This window comes from Sebastes umbrosus, chromosome 19, assembly GCF_015220745.1.
Source record: "Sebastes umbrosus isolate fSebUmb1 chromosome 19, fSebUmb1.pri, whole genome shotgun sequence".
Lineage (NCBI taxonomy): Eukaryota > Metazoa > Chordata > Actinopteri > Perciformes > Sebastidae > Sebastes > Sebastes umbrosus.
This window is the reverse complement of record NC_051287.1, coordinates 16927342-16950838: the sequence shown is the minus strand read 5'-3', so window position 1 is coordinate 16950838 and position 23497 is coordinate 16927342. Positions and strand designations below refer to the sequence as shown.

The 23497-nt window shown below is 40.4% G+C and overlaps 1 protein-coding gene across 2 annotated transcripts in view; it reads right to left on the bottom strand.

The window, feature by feature from the left end:
• Window positions 1–8860: 8860 nt before the first annotated feature.
• The window catches only part of LOC119478699 (matrix metalloproteinase-17-like), an 88288-nt gene continuing 73651 nt past the window's right edge, over window positions 8861–23497 (bottom strand). The window contains exons 8-10 of one of the 2 annotated variants that reach the window (XM_037753610.1): window positions 23323–23475; window positions 22531–22788; window positions 8861–11003 (exon numbers count right to left, since the gene is read on the bottom strand). In XM_037753610.1, coding sequence (XP_037609538.1) covers window positions 10678–11003; window positions 22531–22788; window positions 23323–23475 — 737 coding nt within the window. In that variant the 3' untranslated portion in view covers window positions 8861–10677. The remainder of the gene's footprint in view (window positions 11004–22530; window positions 22789–23322; window positions 23476–23497) is intronic. The other variant, XM_037753611.1, reaches the window with a different exon arrangement.

Genomic DNA, 23497 nt, shown 5'->3' with positions numbered 1-23497 from the left:
TTGGGCAGCACTGTATTGGGAATGCAAATGAAGTACTGGCAACGTTTTGGATTTTAGGTAATTTGCTTCACAGTTTTTATCCAGTTATCTGCAATGAATTCAACAGTAAACTGCAGACCACCCCATATCAGATATGTGTTAGTAGCACATTACATTCGTTTTGTGTGTTGTTTCTGTAATGCATCAGTTCTGCTGCAGTAAAAATAACTCGTGGCACAGGAAATGTTGTGGTTTTCAACAGTTTCGAAAAGTTAGCCTAAGCTGCAGCTGGAAGATGCAATGCATGACCCCCCAAGTGGTGGCAGTTCAGAGACGTGGCTCTGTGATCCGTCACCGCTTCAGATGAAATGGCTGAGTGGGCGGGATGAATAATCTCAGGTATACTCCCCAGTCATGTCGTTTCAAATACAGGGAGGGCAAATCCATAACATTATCATTCCTTCAAATACAACCTCCTCCAGCATCTTGCAAACAGAACCGCAGTGTAAGATACATAACGTATAACTGATCTATGCAAAGATTAAGAGAGAATTGTGAGGCTGCATCGTACCATTAAAGCAATGTTGCTCCAATGCTTTAATGTAATAAAAATCCCCAAAATAGATCTAGAATGTAGGCTACTAGTAGTTTTACGATAAATGAACACACATCTATGGTAAGCTTACCATTGTCCCACAACTGTATAGATCAGAAGAAATGTTTAGAAACCACAATAGTTTCACTAAAGCTCTTATTTGCCAGTACTGCCACCTACTGGAAATTTCCTTAAAAACTCAAATTGTTGAGAACTAATGATCAATTTACTCACTTCTTTTTTTTAGCATAGATATATCTGCCTTGTGTTGTAGTCTTGTCTTGTACAAAATTGATAAATGTGTCCTTGTATTCAATAATAACCCACAATGGGAATTCAGCTTTCAGCCTCAACAGTCGTGTCCCAAAAAGATAAATTCAAACTTTAGGAGGGAAAGGTAGCATTTAGTATGAAAACAGCATGAGAAGAAGACAAGAGAGGAACAGAATGCGGATAAGTAGAAAAATACATATAGATAACAAAAACACTGAAGTCAGACAGCTACGTATGTACAGCACCCTAAACCAGTATGCTTAATTATGTGCAAAACCAGTAGTGCAGTTTGTTTTCTGATAATCCAGATCAATGCGGAAGAGTAAATGCAGTATGTTTGTGATGGATATTTATGTATAGATAATAAATATAATCAAGCATAATGTGTAAAATACATATAAAATTAACAATATGTATAAGCACATTATATACATGCTTATACAACACACTCACACATACACACACAGTACATTTACTATATATGATAAATGAGAGATAAAAGAATACAAAACTAACATTATGATGCACAAAAAATTAAAAACAACTTTTCATCAAATACATACTTAATCTTGACCAATATAAACATCATATTACAGAGGGATTTTTTAAAATGCCTCTAGGAGAAGCAGCACTTTCTGAAGATCATAATTCCCCGCTCTGCTGAGCACGCTGACACATGCAGTTGGGTAAATGAGCTTTTCTGCATCTAATATAATAACGCAAAAAGTACTCTTTCTGAAGGGGGCTTTAACAACACATAATGCTATTTTACTGGAGCAAAAATAATATTAGGAGGAAGGTAATGCAATTGCCAAAAGCATACTCAATTGTTGCAAAAGGGATAAAGACATACAGTATTTACATTCATTCAGTTCCTACCTTGCATTCTTATTTGACTGCAAATAACTATTAATTCTCACTTTAGCGGGAAAATATAATGTTTGGGTCTACTGAGATGGACTTGAAGCTAAAGTTCATGTTTCTAAACAGAATTTCACGGATAAATAAACAATATTTGGATTGATATAATACTTTCTGAGGAAATCCCTTGTGGAGGTGTGGTATATCAATTACACTTTATTCTAAGGTGTTGTACCCCTCGTACTTTTGCATTGATTCTTTCAAAAAATATTCCTGAAACCTAGACTGATAAATGGAAGATTTAACAGGCAGGGAAATAAATATACTGTAAGTGGTGTAAAGGTCTTATCAAGGACAAAGATTTTCATGTAAAGGGAAGAACGACTTTTAGCGTGAAAAGTGTGACAAATTAAAGGAAATTGAGAAGGAATTGATGAAATGAGAGAAAAGAGAGAAGCTAATGAAACGATTAAACTGAAAAATTAGAGGTCGAAGAGAGGAGGCAAGGCGAGACAAAGAGAAGGGCAAGAGAAAGTGAAGGCGGAAGGAGAAAAGGGATGAAAGATGAGGAAGAAGCCCTTGAGAGAGTGCGCAAGAGGAGAAAAAAAACCTACTGAGACTGGAAGGGACAGCTAAAGATAAAAAAGGTAGACGGAAGTTGAAAGGACATTTCTTCATCATGGGAAAAAGACAATAATAAAAGGAGGAAGCCCACAAAGTAGAGCAGTTAAGTTTGTTTCAGAAGTTCTAAAGTAGAAAATATGTATCAATAATACAACTTTGACAGGTCAGACACTCGAGGAAAACTGACAGAGGGTATAAGGAAGAACCAGGGGGGCAGACTGAGCCACTGAACGGAAGCCCGCAGACATATTTAACGAGACATGAGAGGAGATCAGAGTCGAGACCCCAGCAGATACTTCTGATACCAAAACTGCATCAGTTGGCTTGGGGGGGAAATCTGAAGTAATGTATGAAAAAAAACACTGAAAGGGCTTTAACCCGCTTGAACACAAGCAGTATTTATGTCTTGGTCTGTGACATAATATGGCTCTGACATTACTTGGAAAACATTGTGGACCAAAATCAAAAGCAGTCTACTGATATTATACACCAATATTATACAGGGCCGGCTAAAGACACAGGCCAAATAGGCGGTCGCCTTGGGCATATCACAACAGCTCGAGTACGGGGTCAGGATGTAAGATCACTAGACGGACAGATGTCAAGAGTCGCAGTATTTTCACATTTCTTCCTAAAGAGAATCTCCAAGCCTTCAGGTATGCAAGGAAGAATACGGAGAAAAGAGGAGGAGGAGGAGGAGGAAAGGAAAGCCCAATAAGTCCAATTCTAACTATGCATGTTTTCAGTTGCTGTTTTCAATATTGACTATTGAGAACAAAATATTAAAGCACACACTGTATTTCTTCCGTAAAGTGATTAGAGTAGTAGGGTCATGCTTGATCTGACCTCAAAGACATTCACTTTTACAAAGATCATCATGCAGCTGGTTTAACAACTCATGTCAAAATGTTATATTTCATCACCAGCAGAGGGCAGCAGAGTGCCAACAAATAGTAGGTGCAAAGTATACAGTATGACTTTTCTGCATATTTTCAATGGTTGTAAGAATGAATTCAAAATTATTTACACTATTTTTTTTTCCATGAGCAAATGATTACTACTTAAGCCAAGCCATACTTTGCTTTCATTCATTATGGTTGCTTGCCATGGGAAATCTAGAGTCTGTAACTCACCTGATCAGAAAAGCCTGCATGCGTTTTAAATTGAGGGAGCAAAGTGCAGCACCTGAAGGAATCCCTCACACAAAAACACCCAAATAGAAAGGACCAAAACTACAATTCAAACCCTGAACTGAAATTTCCTTTTTTTTTTTATTTGCATTATCTGAATAAGTCATGAAAAGCAGAGTTGCTGGAAAATCCAGACACACGTTTAGCAAGCAGCGCTGAGCCGTTTGCCACCACAACAGGTGGTGCATCTCACAGTTTACATCATACCACATCCTCTCAAACCATCCCACGACACATTCTAGGTTTTGCAGGAAATTGCTCCGGCAGTGAATATTTCAGCTTCTGTGTGGTTCACCTCAGAATGATTGATTGGTTCTGCCCGGCCTAAGGCCTTCAGGTGTCATTTACGGTTAAAGAAAGGGACCCATGCTCGGCCAACAGTCTCAACAGCTCGCATATTTAAATAAATCTACATATTTGTACCATGACTGAACCCACTCATATCTGACTGAGTTTAGTCATGCTTGCAAAAGGTTGTTAGAGAGTTAGATGGTTGGGATTCACAACTCATGAGTATTCCATGTGCATTTATACTTGGATTTTAAGTGCTGTATTTGAAGACCAAAGAGACCACCCTTTACAACTTAGCTGTTCAGTGTGGTCCAAAAGCGACTATACTCTGATGTCCCGTCTCCCCGTGGCATCTCCCACGGCTCCAGCGCTGTTCCTTGTCAGGTGTTTAGAGGTCCGTGTTGTGTATTCTGCACCTGTGCCAGCTTCAGGGGTCCTGCTCCCAGCTCTTTGATGTGTGCGTGAGGACAGGCGAAATGCAAAATGGACAGCCACAACAACAGCTGCTCCACTCCCCCATGACCACCACCTCCCGGTCTATGGAGGGCTATCCTGAAAGCCAAAAAGCCTAGAAACACACACAGACACACACATCCCTGTACTTCTATCTTTGTGAGGACACTCATACATTATAATGCATTCCCTGGCCCCTAACCTAAACTAACCTAAACCGAAGTCTAACTTGAACCTTACAGCCAAGTCTGAACCCTCATACAGGCCTTTGAAGATGTGAAGAGCAACATGTACACACTTTCCAAAAATGTCCTCATTCTGAAGGTCTAAAACTCAGATTGGTCCTCACAAGGATGGATGTACAAGCGCACACACACACACACACACACACATACAGAGAGAAATGAAATAATCATATGCATGCGTCTGTGTGGGGTTAGCCAAGCTGCCAGCAGTACAAAGAGAGTGTGAGAGTGTCTGATAGAGAGCATGATTCAGAATTCATATCACTGCAGAGCACTAACCTCGCCTGTCTGAGGCAAACTCTCTCTCTCACTCTCTCTCACGCACACACACACACAAACATGCACAAATCAAACTCAGTTGATTGATTTTGCTCTGCCCTTCTCTGGTAATAATGTCTCGTCACAGGTCTGACAACTGGCATCTGCCTGGGCAGGGACCTTTGGTTTGTGACACAGTACTCAGGCTATTATTTTGTAATTGCTGTCTATTTTAAAGCAGAATTCTGTTTACTACAACTCGTCTTAATTTCATAGTTTTTAAAATCATCAGTAACAGTCATCTTTGGTGAAATCTGGTATCCGATTCGACTGTTATGAGGCTATTAAATAGTTAGTCACTATAAGCATCATAGATGTGGGTTATTATGGGCCTACTACACCTACTACGTTGTAAAAGTGAAACTCAAAAGCAACACGTTCTAACACATTGTAAAACTGAATGAAATGTTATAATTTAAATACAAAAAAAGGCTTCTTAGGCAACACAACTACAAATTCTTTAGGTTTAGGCACAGAAACAGTAAAGTTTAGGAAAAAACATTGTGTTTTGGCTTAAAATAACTATGTTTTGCTTGTTTTGTGTCCCATCCATCACCCCTGACCTCCACTCCATATGAAGTTTCACGCTATACTACAGTGCCTCACTTCCGCTTCTGCTCCTGTCATAAATAATACAGTTGCTAGAGGTCACTGTCTTGTTTTTATACCTTATTTCAGGGATCTACCATGTGAATAGATGATAAATCATAATATTGGGTGTAGTAGGCCCCTATTGACCCACATCTATGGTGCTTATAGTGTTCGATAACGCAACGTGGCAGCATCACTAAAAATAATTCAAGACAGGGCAAGAGGCATGAGCAGTCAGATGATCAAGTTTGGATTTGGAAGAGAAAACAAACACTGTAAACACCCATCACAGTTTAAAGACCAATTTCCTGCTTCAATTTTGACTTTCCGACTTGCCATAGTTATCCATAAACACAGTTTTCCTATGCAAAGAGAGATTACTACAACATTTTGCCTGCTTCAAGTTTTGCCTCCAAATAAAATGGTTTAGATAATCTGGCTAAACAGCTTGTTTATAACCTGCCTCATCATCTCGTCAAAATTGAATGTACGACGAGTATAGTTAACGTTGTTATCATAACCGAGAGAAATTTGGTTGAAACTATTAAAAAAAAAAGCCCAAGTTGTGATAAACAGAATTGTCCTTTAACCGACCGTATGAACAGCTACTGGGAGGAAACAGTTTCCAATCTCCTCTGAGGATTATATACAGTACTTACTGATAAATTGCTTCTTTATCTTAGCTTCTGTCTCTCTGGAAATGACATTTCATTTTTTTTTTCTATCTCTACATCTATTTTGTCTTTTTTTGTGTCTGTTGGTGGTTTTGTTCTCTGGCTGCCAGTTCTTCTATTTTCAGTTTGTCTAACCCCCTGTATCTGTCTATTAATCTGTCACTTCCTATCCATTTGTTTCTCCTCTTACTGTATGCTCTCTTCTACTGCAACTTCTCGGCTTTGCAAGCAGCTCCTCCACTTTTGAATATTTTAGTTACAGAGTGATTGATTGGTTCTGCCGGGCCCATCTGGAGACTCAAGCAGTGAGTGCCATGCGGCAACTATAGAAGAAGCTCTATGGATGATGACACCCTTTTAGCATATTCAGTGAAATTGGTAGTTTTAAAAATATTAACTTTCTATCTTCAATAACATTCCAGTATTACTTAATGAAACGCATCTAATTGTTTTCCGTTAATTGCCAAACCGGAGCTAGAAAGTGACCCATCTCTGCTGCATTTTGCCTGTGGGTGCAGGTGCTCTCCTGGTGGCTGCTGAGCCACACCAGTTAATTAATACCACTCGAGTGTGTCAAGATGAGGGAAGGAAAACTGCTGCTGTTGGCAGAAATGGTGATTGAGTGACTTTTTAAACTTTTAAACTTCATTTTACCTCAAAACAGAATGAAGTTTTTGGCTCTGCAGTATTTCGGTGGGGGTTCATCCGCAGCCTTTGGGTAGAATAAACATCCGCACAAACACCTGCATAGGCATGCACATACTGTATTTGTGCCTGTGTAGGGACTCCTATTTTTGTCCGAGTCTCCCCACCCCCCATCCCCAGTGTCAGTTAGATGTGTTCACTTACACGTCATTTTCACAGTTTTGTTTTGTGTCTGTACATTTGTACAGTATACGGATTACACCGCCTAGTGTTCAACGCAAGGAAATGCATCTCTTTACGGATGGAGAGAAACACCACCGCAGATATGGGAGAGAAGTTACTACATAGATATAAAACAGTGTTTTTATATCTATGAGTTACTGTCAGTTTTTTTGCCTTCCAGTCTAGACGAGTCACATTTATAAAAAATGTTATCAGTGAAAACATAGGGGGACCATATTTTCAAACCCCCAAACCGGGACCCTTAAGTGTACTGCACATTAATGTTCATGTTCACGCGCTAATATTTTAGCACTATAGGCGTTTTCATCAGGATTAAGGCTAACTTGCCACCCCTGTGGCACATTTGAGCACAGGGTGGGATCAGAAAGAAGGCGCTATTATAGGAGGATGCATTAGAGGCTGTGACAATCATGACTTATCATGTTCACTACTTTCACCCACTATAATCACAGGGCTATTCCCGTCATGAGTCATGACGCACTGACAGTTTGGGAGTCCCGTAGAGAGTTTTCCTCAGAGGAAACTTATTGTTGTCTGGGACTTGATACGGCAATTATTTTTCAACTTTACTTTTGAACCCGAACAATCTCTATCACATCACGATGATGACATTTTGGCCAGGATGGAGACGCCAGGAATGGACGGTCCTGAGGGAGTTATAAGCGGAGCGAAAAATTTTAAGTGATTCACAATTTTTTCGCCTGTATGCTTGTTGATGCGCTGCAGGAACCGTGTAGAATAATTAATCAAAACAATGCATTTGATGTGCACATAAGCACGGGAGGGGTTCTGTGGTTCAACAGTCTGATGCTGATTGCGCAAAATGTAACCAGCGGATCTGCCATCCCCGTGTGTACGTCTAGTAAGAGACTGCAGGGGAGTGTGCTGTGCCGGCTCTCTGTATGTATACTTATCGGTTGTCGCATGCACAAATTAAAGTGGGACAGAACATCATAAACGTCTATGTAAGTATAATATTGTCATCATTTTTAAAATGGTGAAAACTGGGACAATTTGGTAGTAACTGTTGAAAACCAGGACATTTGTGTGTTTTACAGATATTTGTCAGGACTCGGGACACCTAGGTTGAAACCGGGACGATCCCAGACAAATCGGGATGTCTGCTCACCGTAGGTTGACTCACATACGTCCAAATCTACATGAGAGAAATGAGGAGATGATGAAAATCCAAGAATCGGGTGAGATTATCATGTGGCTCACAGTAGTAAGCTTAACAAGCAGCGGTGGGTGGTTTGCACACCTTATTTGCCCCGGGTTTCACCTTTCAGACTACATACAAGCTACTCTCTGAGAGGCAGAGGTTGTGCCTGCAGCCTGAGAAGGTACTACTCAGTGCAGAAAAAATACTGCCAACTGCTCTGTATATTTTTGGGTAAAAACACCAACAAAAAATATATTTTGTTCACAACATCAATCAAATATTAAATGTTAGATATTCCCCAAGGCCTGACATGCTGTTAACTTTGATCATTGAATTAGCAGTATCTGAGCTGCTGAATATTTTTGGATTAGGTAACATTGCTTCGCCGATTCTCTTTCCTTAAGAAACATTGGTATACTGTATAATCCTCTGCCAGCCAATCTGTTCATAAAGCCACTCAGATCGAGTGTGCGGTGTGATTGACATGATGTGGTTTGCATTCCTGATGATCAGCAGTGACCATTACAAGAGGGAAACATGCAGAACATCAGAGAGAAAGAGAGCAGCTCCCAGTTGGCGTCTGCAAGCTGTCATGTTATACCTTCATCTGCCTTCAAGGCCGGGCTCCTTTTCAATGACGCTAAATAATTACACACGGCCGCCAACACTCAAAATAATCGGCCTCCATACAAATCCATGTGACCACGGTTAGCCAATAAAGTCATTCAGATGTTTTTTAATTTTTCTAAAAAAATATTTTACATTAGAAAACACAGCTTAAAATATACACAGTCCACTCGGTTATGCAATAGCTGCAGAACCTTTCAACTCAAATATATCAGTCTATAGGTAAATATATCTTTACAGCAAGAATAAATCCAGAGACCACGTTGTGACTCTTCAGAAGGAGCTAGGGGTGATAAAAGAAAATTGTCCAAAAGTCCAAAAAAAGGCTCTATGAACTCTGTGACCCAATTGAAGCAATGCCAAATAAACAGGAATATTATTTAATCTAAATTTGATACAAAAGATACAACTAAACCAAGAGTAGGGAATGCTTCCGCACCAGAGGTGAAAATGATGAAACCATGGGAATACATACATGAGCAGCACTTCCTCACTTCAGAGCACAGTTGAGGGAAAGAAACTGAGTCCATCCACCTACTCATCCATCCAAACTTACGGCTCTCACAGTAAGAAGTTTGCACACTGAATGTTAGGTGAATGGAAAGTGTTAGTGGTGCACACAGCAAAGTAAACAGAAATTACTTTTATAACTTCAAATTCAAATGTCTCTGTTACTCTGGATAATCTACCACCTTAAGGCCTTTACATACCGGGGCAATGATGAATAAACACGAAAATGCGAAATACTCACCTGCAACTATTATATGTCTAGGACTTTTATTGTGAAAGGAACAGAAGTAGTGGTTCTTGTCTCCGCTGTCTTTGTCAAGAATGGAAGGAGTAATGAAATTTGCTGTTCGTACTATGGAGCCTCTGTGTCTCATAAATATAGGTGCAACCTGTTCCGCACAACGCGATTGGTTGATGCCTTCAGTCGCGGTGCAAAAGCTCAGAAAAATCAACCTTGTTCCGCCGCAAAATATTCACATCCTGTGTTAAAATATTCATGACAAAAACAGTTCAAAAAAATATACTGGGCAAGAAAAAAAATGCCCCCAGTGTGTAAAGGCCTTTAGTTGTCAACTGTTTTCATTGGTACCATTTTTAACAGAGTAAATAATCCCGATGAGTTCTTTGGATTATCCAGAGTAAGAGTTGTTTTTACATCTGTGTAGTTTTTCCAAATGTAATTTTTCAGTGTGTTTAACTGCACCAATGAATTCCTCTCATCTCCACTGTATTGGGGTTGGAGGCAGAAACTATTACATCAAAATCAAACCATCTACATGGCTAGATACCACTAGAGGTAAGTGTGAAAATATGATTTTTGGTCATTTTCAAGATTCAAGATTATTGTCATTCATACTATTCACGGGGTTAAGTGCACAGCAGAACAAAATTATGTCGCATCCTGCTCACGAGTGTAATAAAAAAAAAGTGCCAACAAGACTTTGACAATTTTTAACTGATTTTGGTGAAATGACCCTGTAAAAAGCCTCTGCTGGCAACAGTGTGTGTGTTGGCACACTGTTCACCTTTGCACCTGCCTGCATCCCAGGATTCCTTTAACTTGTCTGTATGTGAGGCATTGCAGCTGTAAACCTGCTGCACATGAAGACAAATACTTACTCTTGGAACACATTTCTACAACCTTTTTCCTTGCGGATATGAGGCAGTTTGACCATTCAGTAAAAAAAACTTTGTAAAGCATGTGTGGGTTGATGCCTATAAAGATGGTTACATTAGCTGGCAGTGCCAACCAAATGACATGTCAAATAAATAACAACAAAATTAGCGCAAAAAGGATACCAAATGATACTGTAAGAAGAAAATATTCCAGTTTTTTGCTTCTGCTGAGCTGACCATCCACCAAATGAGCTCAGGAACTTTGTCCCGTGCTTTGGCATCATAGCAGTTCAGAGCGGAGGGCAAGCGAGAGCGTCCAGAGAGGTGGCAGCAGCCACAGGGGTGACGGGGAGGGGTGGGCGCCTAAAGGCGAGGCGGTGTCCGAGGTGCAGGAGCACACCTCGTATCCGTTCTCTGCGTGGTCCGGTTGATGGTGCACGTTGACTCTCGTCTCCGTGCTTTTGGGCTCCGTGTCCGGAGAGTCCGACTGCATCTCGGTGCACAGCAGCCAGTCTTTAGCGATGAGGCGGGGGTACCCTGCCTCCGCCTCCATGTCGCTGCTCGGCACTCGCCAGTACTCCTTCCCCTTGAAGAAGTAGGACGAGCCTTCAATGAAAGAGATAGGGCGGCAGAGTGTTGGTATTAGAACAGAATACAATACAAGACTATGTGCTTTAGCATCCACACAAGGTACAGAATTGTCTTTGCTCTGATGTGGAATACACAACAAGCACAGAACACATAAAACATCAACGGCCTTAATTTCATGAATCAGTGATCCAGGGTGTTTATGCTCAGTACTTTCACACTGTTATTAACATACCACATGGTACACCTGTTCGAGACGGAGTGAGAATAATTTCAAACAGGGTGGGATTACAAAAGATATATTTCAGTGGGTGTGTACAGGCCTTAAATCCATCGTGGATAATCGTATAAGTTCATCCAATATGACAGAAGTGCAATCCTACTTGAGAGTTTATCCACATTTGAGTTTTGGAGAGGAAAGTATGGATGATTTCTAGAGCATATCATTGCATCCTTCCCAAAACCATGTGAAAGTACCATATATTTCAAAACAGACCCTGCTCTTAAATGTTATATCACCATAAAAAAAGGACAATATTCATTTTTACTCTGTAGAAAACATGATATATTCTGTATATTTTCCTGTGGAAGTTTTTGCCTGTGTAACCTCTCCTTACTGGAACTCAACTTTGCACAATGCACTCACATAAAAAATAGAGCTCTTAGGGTACTGACACAAGACTAGTCTTCAAGGAACCATGTGCAATATTTATTGGAAGAATATAATATTAATAAGTATTTTTTCCTAAGTGTATAATCACCTGAATATAAGAATCATTGTGATTTCGTTACCTTAGAATGAGCCGTTTAGATCTACATACGGAGCGGGTCCTTTTCACTTAGCCGATCGCCATGTTTCTACAGTAGCCCAGAACAGACAAACCAAACGCTGGCTCTAGATGGGGTCATTCAAGTTTTCACATTGGCCACCGTAGTTCTCCTTAGGGCTGTGTATTGGCAAGAATCTGGTGATTCGATACGTATCATGATACAGGGGTAACAATCCAATATCTTGTAATATATGACGTTACTGTAAGCAAGGCGATATATTGCGATTTTTTAAATTTAATTTTAGGAAAACTGTCATAGTATGAAGACCACACCAGAAATACACCATTTTAGAATTGGGGAAAAACAACAAATGTATTCTGCATGCAGAAAAACTACATGTTTTTTGCCCAAAACTTATCAAAGTGGGTATGTCTGTAAAGGGGAGACTCGTGGGTACCCATAGAACCTATTTCCATTCACATATTGAGTTCAGAGGCCAAGAGATCCCTTTGAAAATCACTGTGCCAGTTTTTCTTTGCCAAAATTCAGCGTAACTTAGGAGCGTTATTTAGCCTCCTTCACGACAAGCTAGTATGACATGGTTGGTACCAATGAATTCCTTGGGTTTTCTAGTTTCATAAGATGCCAGTTGCCACTTCAGTCTGGCTTTAAGAGCCCGCTACAACCTCTGAAAGATCGAATAGTGGTCAGGCCCAACGGCGGGGCCATCAGATTTCTAAGAGGTTAATGAAAAAAAGATACAGTGTTTTGGAGAATCAAAACAGTAACGCACAACATAATATCACGACACTCATGTGTATCAATATTTTCTTACACCCGTAGTTCTCCTACATGCTTGTGGTACTGTGGGCTCCATTCTTTCCATATGAAAATAATAGCTAAGCTGGCACACATCGGTGTTACCACTCACCATGTCGTCACACACATTATTTTTTGGGTTGCTGTTGGGTATTGTGGGACGGTGATGATTCAACTGGGGTCTGAACCAAATGTATGGAGGCAGATGTATCCTGTATAGGCTTGGTTGCTGTAAGCAATCATTTCGCTGGTGATAGCTGCAAGATTGAGCACCCACGTTGGAAGACACTGGATAATTGAGCACCAGCAGGAGAGAAAATGTAGGATTTAAGGACAGAGAGTGATTAAAGCATTCAGTATACTTCTGAATGTTTCCTGCACCCTGGGTGGTATATTTACTAAAGATTATATGTGAGCTCTTTAAGCCACATAGACGAGTGAGAACTCTTTGGCCTTGGTAATAAAAGCCAAACATTAGCAAACACAATGTCTGATCTTCCGAACAAGACCTAAAAGCTGTTACTTCTACGTCTTGCCTTTGAGGGAACAATGAGGTACATTTTCTCTGGCCTTCATTTTTAAGCAGATCCCAGAAGCTGGACCCTGACACTAACTCCAAGGAAAGGTAAGTTTTTTTTTACTAAAAACCCTCATTTCTTGTGATGAGATGATGTCTTTTTGATGTTCATAATGAGTAAAAGCAATGAATACTGGTCTAGTGGATGAAGGCTCACAGAATCTAGAAGAGACCATTCACTGTGCATTATCATGAGAATATGTTCAAGCTGGGCTGCAGCCTGTTGGATTAAAAATAGGATATGCTCTATATTGCACAGACACACATACATTGTACCTCTAAACTTCTGAGGACTCATTTATCTCAGTCCTACCTTGACCATAAAAACAAGTCCCAAAATAGCTCTCTGAAGCCCTTCGCATAAGGATATATTATATATATATATTATCCTCACTTTCCAAAAATGTCCTCATTCTCTAACTCCCCTTTTCCACCAAAATTAGCGCGTATATACAGTTTTTTTTAAACACGAGAAAACCCACTAAAACAGGTGATAAACTCCTTTCCCATTGCGAGCATGCCGTGCCGTTGCACTGGTCTTTTCATATTTTTTTTTCTGGTGTGTCACATTCGACGTTGCGGATGCGCCGGTCAGCACGGGAAACATGTTTACTAAATGGTGAAAATATTACTTCTATCTTTTATATACGCTACCTATTCAGTCTCTCTTTGTGTGTTTTATGACGATCAGCGAGGTAAAAATTACCATTCCCTGACTGGAGTCTGGTGGCTTTGAGGAGAGCATATTAATTGTATGTTTTATACGTTAATAAATTGCAATTATTGTCCAATCTCTGTTGATTTGATTGATTTTATAGTCACTTCGACGTGTGTCACATTGAAGGCAAAAGCCAGATGTTGGTGTTTTTTTTTTATCCAGTGAGAAAGGGGCTTAAGTCTAGAGCTGGACCTTATCCTCCTCACAAAGATATAAGTACAAGAGTACACACAGACCCAAAGTCACTCTTTATTCATCTATCGCTATTATTGGATGTCCCATAGGGCTGAATGCCACTTTGCTAAAACATGAATAAGCACTCCTTAAATTAGAGTCTTTGGAGAGAAGGTGTGTATTGTTTTGCTGTTTAGAGGAATTGGTTATCAGAAGAATCAGAACCAATTCTTCCTGACTGGTATTATTGCTTTTGTTGCAATAAAATGATACTTTCAATGTCCATTACACATACTTTCTATATAAAGAATGAATAAGTAAAACTGGCCCGAATTACATAACATAAAAAGGGGTTTATGTCATTTCGTGGGGTCTTTGTGCCAGAACTGAACACAGCAACCCCTTGTGTGCATTCTTGACACCATAATTGTGCCAGCTGATCGTTACTGACACACCCCTCACTGCGCCTGTCCTTTCAATCCTGGGTACCTAAGTTAATTACAGTTTCCAAAATACCAAATGGGCACTGGCAGAACAAAAGAAAAACTAAACGCTGTGTGCTTCTGATGAATATACCACTTTGTAGGAACAAAAGCCTCCAAAAATGTGTTGTGTGCCGTGATGAAAAACAGGATCATAAAATAGGTGGCACTGTTTTTTTGCCACATGCTCTTTTTGCTCTCGTAGCATGTCAAATATGATATCTGATTTGAATATAATACTGGACCATATGGATTTTGTACATGTGCTCATATGGGACAAAAAAACAACAACAACATTTTTGATTTGGTTCACCAACTCAAATTTAGAAACTGAATTTCTTAACTGGAAGACCACCACCTCCCTCAAAGGCTGTTGACTGAGACAATGAAGAATGTTCCCTCATTGTTAATGGCCTCGGAGCTCGCTATTAACTGTGGAGTAAATATTCTTTTGGTTTCAATGCTTGTCTAACAAAATCTACTTCAAACAAGTGAATCTGTTATATCACACAGGTGTGAATCTTGTATTCATCCAAGTATTTGGAGGACAAGTAAGACAGTGAGATGACAGAAAATAGGAATAAAAGACAGAGAATTATGATTTTACTTCTGAATGTTTCATGCGGAATAGCTACCCAAGAATATGGGTGAGCAATATGTTCAAGCATCACTTTCAAAGTAAAATAAATAATGCAGATGTAGCAATGTATTGCCTGCATGGCTACATAGAAGAGGTCCATGTTTTGACCTTGATAATAAATGCCAAACATATGGCCGACAAAATCTCCGAAGTTCCGAGGTCTAAGTTATTTTTACACTTCAGTAGTTCTGCCTCTGAGGACACAATGAGTTTCATCTACTCTGGCCTTCTTTTTTTAAGCAAAACCCAGGAGCTGGACCCTGAAAAGAACTCAAAGAAACCCTCATTTCTTGTGATACGATGGTATATTTTTGTTGTTCATGATGGGTAAGAGCAAAAGATAAAGTACCTACAATGTACAAGGTAAGGTAAAACAGGAGTGGTGCTGGTCTAGACAGTTTTCTGTGAAGAGTCTTCACCCTTTCAAGTGGGTGGAGGCTCACAGAACCTAGTACTGTAGAGTCCATTCCCTGTACCTAATCATGAAGGCATAGTCAAGCCTGTGCTGCAGCCAGTTGGAATAAAAATTAGGTATGCTCTATATTGCACAGACAAACAATCTACCTCTAAACGTCTGAGTTTAGTCCAAAAATAGCTCTCTGAAGCCCTTTGCAATGATGATATATTATATATAATATCCTCACTTTCCAAAAATATCCTCATTCTCTAGGTGTATAGCTGAACTTTATCCTCACAAAGATAGAAATACAAGAGTTCAAACACTCACAAAGCCACTCTCCTTATCCATCTATCACTATATTATTGGAAGTCCAAGCCCATAGGGCTGAATGACACTTGGCCAAAACTCTTTTCCCCAGAGACTAAAAGTCCTAGAGCTGTCTAAAGTGGTGAATACATTTAAAATATCACCCACTACTGGCTAATAATCCCTGAAACAGCTTGAGAATACAGTTTTCCTTCAGAGTCTTTGACTGAAGATGAATCGATGGGCTGAACGAATGAAGTTGATGATGACACTTAAACAGGGGGCTCTTCCTTTTAATATGGACCTCACAGTATCACTGTCTAAAAATAGTTTTATTGTGCAATACTTTCTAGAGCCAAAACATAACTTGAAAGGGTAATTCGATTTACTTTAAGCCAATAGCTGGTCTTGAGGGACTGCTGAATGCATTACTGAAACATCAGAAATAAAGAATAAGGCTGGTCTTACTGTATATTTTTCTTGTCAACAAATCACATGAAATTTAATATCACTGCCCCAAACTCATTCATTCACTGAAGATGGAAATCTTTAAAAAATGGGTCACAAATACATCGTTTAATTTCAGAACAAAGGGTGAGTATAGCTTCTTAAAACAGCTGGGGCACTGTAAATTAGTTTTTTAAGCAAACGTTACTCAACAGGAGTAAATAGTGTATCAATTGGGGACTATTTTCATCTGTGGATTAATACATGCTACTTAGTATTTGCGGCAGCAAGATAGCATTTGTGGGATTTACTCAAAATAAACAACAGTGCCCATTATTCACGGTAACCTGTCAACCAGTGGTGTGGCTCATTGATGCGTTTTTTAACAACAATGGAGTTCTATGGCACATGCTATGTATCGGAGATAATGATTCCTAGAAATTGGCGTTAATATTATGCTATTTACTATCTCTTTTTTTATTTAGATTATTTATAATGTTATATTATTAGTTTCCCACTGGAATTGGCCTATTGTGAGTAACATGGGCACCTTCCGCTGGGCCTGTGTCGACTTAAAGGAACAGTGTGTAACACTTTGGGGGATCTATTCGCAGAAATGGAATATAATATTCATAACTATGTTTTCATTAGTGTGCGATCTCCTGAAACTAAGCATCGTTGTGTTTTCGTTAGCTTAGAATGAGGCCTTCATATCTACATAGGGAGTAGGTCCGGAGGAGTATTCAGTTGTTTGAAATCTGCAACCACACCACTAGATGCTGTCAAATCCTACACACTGTACCTTTAAGGGTTGTATTCTGTGTGATAATAAACTAAGTACAATAAACTTTAATACGTTTGTTTTTTTTGGTAAAAGTGTATTTTCTGCATGTTGTATGTTAAAGAGGGCTTTCAATTACCACAGCGAATGCTTTTTTGATGATATTGGTTGCGAATAATTCATTGTAGAGTAACTTGTTGAGCTCACCACGTTATCAGTGACTTTGCTAGCCTGATTGTGGCTTCATAAGACATATCTGTGGTGTTATGTGCTAACCAACCTTTAGCTAAATTATGTCTTTCTTTGTTTAGTCATTTCCGAAGCTTGTCACCTCGAGGCTGTTAAAAATTTCAAACCCCTTGATTCCAAAATCACTACAGGAATCGCTTCCTGACTTTATGGTAACAGAGGTTGTAACTCCAGTAATGTAACACCACTACAATTATGGACGCTGGCTGGTTTATGTGAACTCCCTGTACAGGCTAAAGATAATATTCATGCCTGATAAATTTCATTTGTCTCTCCCTTTACCATTTTCTCGCCATGACTAAAAGGCAAAATTATTCCTGGGCGCCAACCTGATGCCAGCGGCTATGATTATTGTCATCATTACAGCTACATTCATGCCCTTTATGCCCCTTTTTTTCCCTCCATAGCGACCATTCTCTGTGGTTTTACTGCCTTTTTCTGTCTTTTTATGATTTCTTCTATCTGTCCTTGGAGTCAAGTCATCTATCTTTCCTAACATCTCTTCTTTTTCTTCTCTTGTCTTTATTATCTTTCTTCATCCTCAGGTGTCCCCATATCTCCTCTTGTCTGGATTCCCCCTTTTCACATATCCCCTCCCCGTCTTTCTGTTCTATTTTCATAAAGAGGTGTCACCGTATCTCCCCTCTCCTTCTTGCATGTCATGTCACTCACTCTCTCCTCCGTCTGTCCCATCTCTGTTCTCTCTGTATTCATCCTGAGCCGGTGAAACAAACAGAGAACTGGCTTTGATATGGCTCCAATTCCCATGCCCCCATGGTCTGTCTATGCCGCGTTTGTGCGTGTAGGTTTCCAAGTTTACCCTTCCAGGCTCTGTGGTGATAATGGCCGGGGGTGAAGCGGAGTCGCGGCTGTGCGATTGGCCTCTTATTCACACACATGCGCATACACACATCAAAGAGCTTGGAGCAAGATCGAAGACAGAACACAGACCACTAAACAACTGACGGAGGAAGTATTCACATACTGCAGGGGGGATTAGGGACATCCAGGCTCCCACTGAGAGTGGCCTCAAAGGACTCCATGGTTGTTTTTTAGGGGTATTTTTAAAATCTAAAAATGCCTCTTTCAGAGCCTAATACACACATAAGCACACGTTTCTCAAACAAACAGTGTTAGACCAGTTTACACCTGCCATAAACATACCCATGTGATCAGATGACCGTGGTGCTCTGATGCAAGCAGGCGTTGTGACCTTGACACTCAGCTGCTACAGTGGAGCTGCTGCCTGTGATTACACTGGGCGAGCTCCAAGGTTTGAGCGTGTTCCACTGTGTGAATGTGAAGCAGAGTGTTGGCGAAAAACAGGCCATGTGTGCTACGTCAAAATAACAGATAAAAGGTTAAAAAAATATTTTGACACGTGGAAAAAAAACAATCAAATGCAAATGTGCCTCTAATCAGCATATTGCAGCTATGCCAACAAAAAAAAATGTGCGTGGATACAACTAGGGTGACTGCCAAAATAAAATAAACTCAAATAAAATCTAAATAAATGTCATGATAAAATGCACTGAATGGAAGATAACAAATTTCACACTTTCATAGATTGTTTTTCCAGGTGAAATGTCTTATCTATGAGTCGTAGAAGTTGATTTAAACTACGCTCTCTGACAACGCTGCAAGCAGCAAATACTGGGAGGCGAGCAATCGGCCCAATCCAAACGGGTTGTGTCTAGAAGTTAACACAGAAGTGGCGAAACTGATATGAGATGGTTAAGGTTAGGCATTGACCTTGAATGGTTAAGATTAGGCATTGACCTTGATCGGTTAGGCATTGACCTTGAATGGTTAAGGTTAGGCACTGACCTCAAATGGTTAAAGGGACTATTTGTAACTTTGTACGCACATAAATGTAGCGGGTCGTCACACATGCGCGCTCGCATATGCGCGTTCGCGTGTAGCCGCTGTACCCTCCTCCTCTGCCTGCTCGCCTTCACTCAGACAGCTCAGCTCGCTCCACCTCTAGACGTGAACGCGCGCTCACTCCACACTGCAGAAGAGTTAGTTTAGCTCTGAGAATATCTAGTGAATGTACACGGGACGTTTGTGCAGAAATAACTGCTGCAGCTCCTCCAGACCAACAGAGGTTTTCCGTGTCTTGTGAAGGGACGAAGCTCTACAGAGATTTACGTTGTCTTCTCGTTACCATCCGGGTGCCGGTGTCTCCTCTGCTCTCTCCGGCTGCAGGCGGAGAGAGCAGGGAGACACGCTGCAGAGCCCCGCTGCCTCAGCCTGCACTTAGGCAGGAAAAGCCAACACTAGGATCAGATCTAAATCATGTTCATGGAGAGACCTTCGTCTGGTCAGCTAACATTACTGCCAAGCAGCTGAAATATAGAGTGATATTGTGGTTTTAGCTGACTTGTGTTGCCTCACTGTTTTGAGTGATGCTCGTTCAGGTATATTGAGAGCGAGCAAGTGCGAGCCCGACGCTGACTTTTGTTGATTTCACGGCCACAGATGTCGCTGTTAAGAAGCATTTCTGAAAGTTACAAATAGTCCCTTTAAGGTTAGGCATTGACCTCAAATGGTTAAGGTTAGGCACTGACCTTGATCGGTTAGGCATTGACCTCGAACGGTTAAGGTTAGGCATTGACCATGAACGGTTAAGATTAGGCATTGACCTCAAATGGTTAAGATTAGGCATTGACCTCAAATGGTTAAGGGTAGGCACTGACCTTGATCGGTTAGGTATTGACCTTGAATGGTTAAGGTTAGGCACTGACCTCAAATGGTTAAGGTTAGGCATTGACCTCTAATGGTTAAGGTTAGGCATTGACCTCAAATGGTTATGGTTAGGCACTGCCCTTGATCGGTTCGGCATTGACCTAGAACGGTTAAGTTTAGGCATTGACCTTGAACGATTAAGGTTAGTCATTGACCTTGAATGGTTAAGGTTAGGCATTGACCTCAAACGGTTAAGTTAAGGCATTGACCTCGAACGATTAAGGTTAGGCATTGACCTCAAACGGTTAAGGTTAGGCATTGACCTTGAATGGTTAAGGTTAGGCATTGACCTAAAATGGTTAAGGTTAGGCATTGACCTTGAACGGTTAAGGTTAGGCATTGACCTTGAACAGTTAAGGTTAGGCATTGACCTTGAACGGATAAGGTTAGGCATTGACCTCGAAAGGTTAAGGTTAGGCATTAACCTTGAATGCTTACGGTTAGGCATTGACCTCAAAAGGTTAAGGTTAGGCATTGACCTTGAAAAATTAAGGTTAGGCATTGACCTTGAAAGGGTAAGGTTAGACATTGACCTTGACTGCAAGTATTTAGTCATTAACCAAAGTATCACTAAAGTTATTTTACAATTCATCCTGAGGGGGACATGAGGGGATATGAATGTGTGCATCACATTTCATGGCAACACATCTATTAATTGTTACGACATTTCAATCAAAACCACAAATGTCAACCTCACGGTGGTGCCAGCAGAAAAGTTCAGGGATGACAAATGTCATCCTCAGCATTAAATAGGCGTTATCAGTCGCTAAAAGCACCATAGATGGGGGTCTTTGATGTTGCAAAAGTGAAAGCGAAACTTAAAAGTAACATGTTGTAACATCATGTAAAACTGAATGAAATGGGGTTAGGCAATAAAACTACCACTTATTTGGGTTTAGGCAACAAAAACACTTTGTTAAGTTAAGAGAAAAAGATTGTGTTTTGGCTTGAAATAACGTTTAAAAAGTAAAACTTAACACTTGTGAACACAAAGACAACTTTCACAAGGGATGCAAACCCCAACCTCCTGGGTGAAAACAGCGTGTTTTTATGTCCCATCCATCGCCCCCGACCTCCACCCCATATGGAGTTTCACGCTGTCTATACTACAGCGCCTGGCTTCTACTTCTACTGGGAAGTTGGCTCAGAATTGTAATCCGATTGTAAAACTTCATCCAAGACTTGAAGCTGCATGTTTGCTAACTTGCATAATTGTTCCATCCTTGTCTCATATTTCTCTTGTAATGCGTTCCTCTGAGGATTTCCCCTGAGAAGGATATTGCACAGCCTTGCCTTTGGCACCAGCAGGTACCAGAGCTACCAGTGGGCTGATGCTCTGGTGGAGTGTTACAACTCTATTTTTCTCAGAGAAATGTAATCATTTATCGCTAGAGGAAACAGGCAGTGGTGATTCATCATTTATACTTTAAATGTAATCAATCAGTATGTCTTTATAATCAATTTTTAATAAAGACAGAAGAGGTCAAAATAGGTCACTGGCTTCATGCTACACACCTTTTTCGCTCTGGGTGAGAGATCACTGTTGGGGGTATGGCTTTGATCATTTATTTTGTGGAAAAAGTAGCAACAGAGCTTCATTATCAGACACATTTATTTGAAGTTCTTTGGAGAAGCCGCCATGTTATTCAAACAGAGAAAGACCACGAGAGACATCTCCTTTTGTGGTATTCTATTATGTAACAGTATCATTGTTATTTATTTATGGATCTGGAGTTTATGGCTTTGTATTTTATTGGAAAGCACTCAAGAGAGGTGTTATATAAATCGACTTTTAGCTTACTTACTATACTGTCGGCACAGGAGAGCACTGTACATTGTACTTCAAAAGTAAAGGTAAAAGAGCTTCAGATATGGACCACACTTCAGCTATCTTGGTTTGCAAAATATTGTAAACCAAAATAACATCTAACATAACAGATTAGGCCACGTGACATGTCATCCTATCACGTCTAAAGACAAAAGCTGGCCCCTCATTTGCGCTGTTGTAATGGGGGTTTCAGACACTGTTCGACGATCTGACAAGCACTTCACTTGAAGCATACTGATGCCTTAAGCCCCAAAGCAAAGCTTACTTCAATTCTCAACTTTACTCTCAAACTTTGGTTAGTGACAAAGAATGAGATCATGGATATTATGTACAAAGGCGGGGGTTAAAATTACATTTCTCTGCAGATTGACTGTGACAGCTTGAAGAACTCAAAGTCTTGTGCACGACCCATTAGGAGTAGGCAGAATCGGGCCACTCTAGAAGGACTACATCTTCCAACATGCCAGGAGGAGCTAAAGGAAGGTTGGAGCAACTGTGATCTCAATAGGAAGCTAAAAAAATCATGTCAATCAATGATGATACAATCTCATCTCTGTGTGTTTTGAGCCTTTGTAACTGATGGAAGTGTTTTTATGGCTACTCACCATCAGACCACCTCATGGCGTCGTCCAGTTGTGGCGGCAGCCCCTTCCAAAGCGAGCTGTCTTTAGGGTAGCCCAGGTCCATACGCCTCAGGTGGTCATCGTAGCGCCAGTAGTGGCTGTCCTTGAAGAAGTAGGTTTTGTCGTTGTGTAGCCAAACAAAGGCCGCATCAATTCCTTCCAAGGGTAGGCCAAAGTCAGTAATTGGACGAGGGTAGCCCTCCTCCACGATATTGTCTTTAAATACCCAGTACTTTAGACCTGAAGAGGGTGGACACAGAAAATCGACCTATCAATCTATAGCTTTTCTACATCACACACAGCAGACAGTGTATGCACTGGAGATGATACATTCGAAAAGATGACAGACCTGAAAGATCATGAAATAAAGATTCACACATACTTTTTGTTACGCAGCCAAGGGAGAACGTCCTCTGCCAGGAAAGCTGTTATACATTTTATATCAAATGTGAAACATACCCGTTTCTTAAATTTATAACTCTTCTGCACTCTGAAAAATAGTCGGAATTTAAAAAAGGTGTGAACTATCTCTTTTTATCTCGCCTCTTTATAGTGTGGATGAACACATTTTAAAAACGTCTGCCAGTCAAGAGAAGTTTAAACAAAAAAAACTTTAACTTGAACTCTTTTTCGAACTGTTTACTTGTGACAGAAAGAGAGAAGAAATAAGAAAAGAAAATCCTGTGATTGCTGATGCTCACTGACACTATTGAACCAGACTAAATTTGAAGAAAAACACATTGGAATGAAGATGTTTTTTTTTTTGTACTGTACCTTTGAAAAAGACTATTTTGTGGTCACCAGGCCTCTCATACACAGCATCCACGCCGTCCAGATTGGTTGGGAGGCCCCTCCAGAAGCGATGGATCTGAGCCGGACGCAGAGACACCAGGTGCTTCTCTCTTGTTAGTCGCCAGAAGTACTTTCCTATAAGGAACAGGGCTCTCAT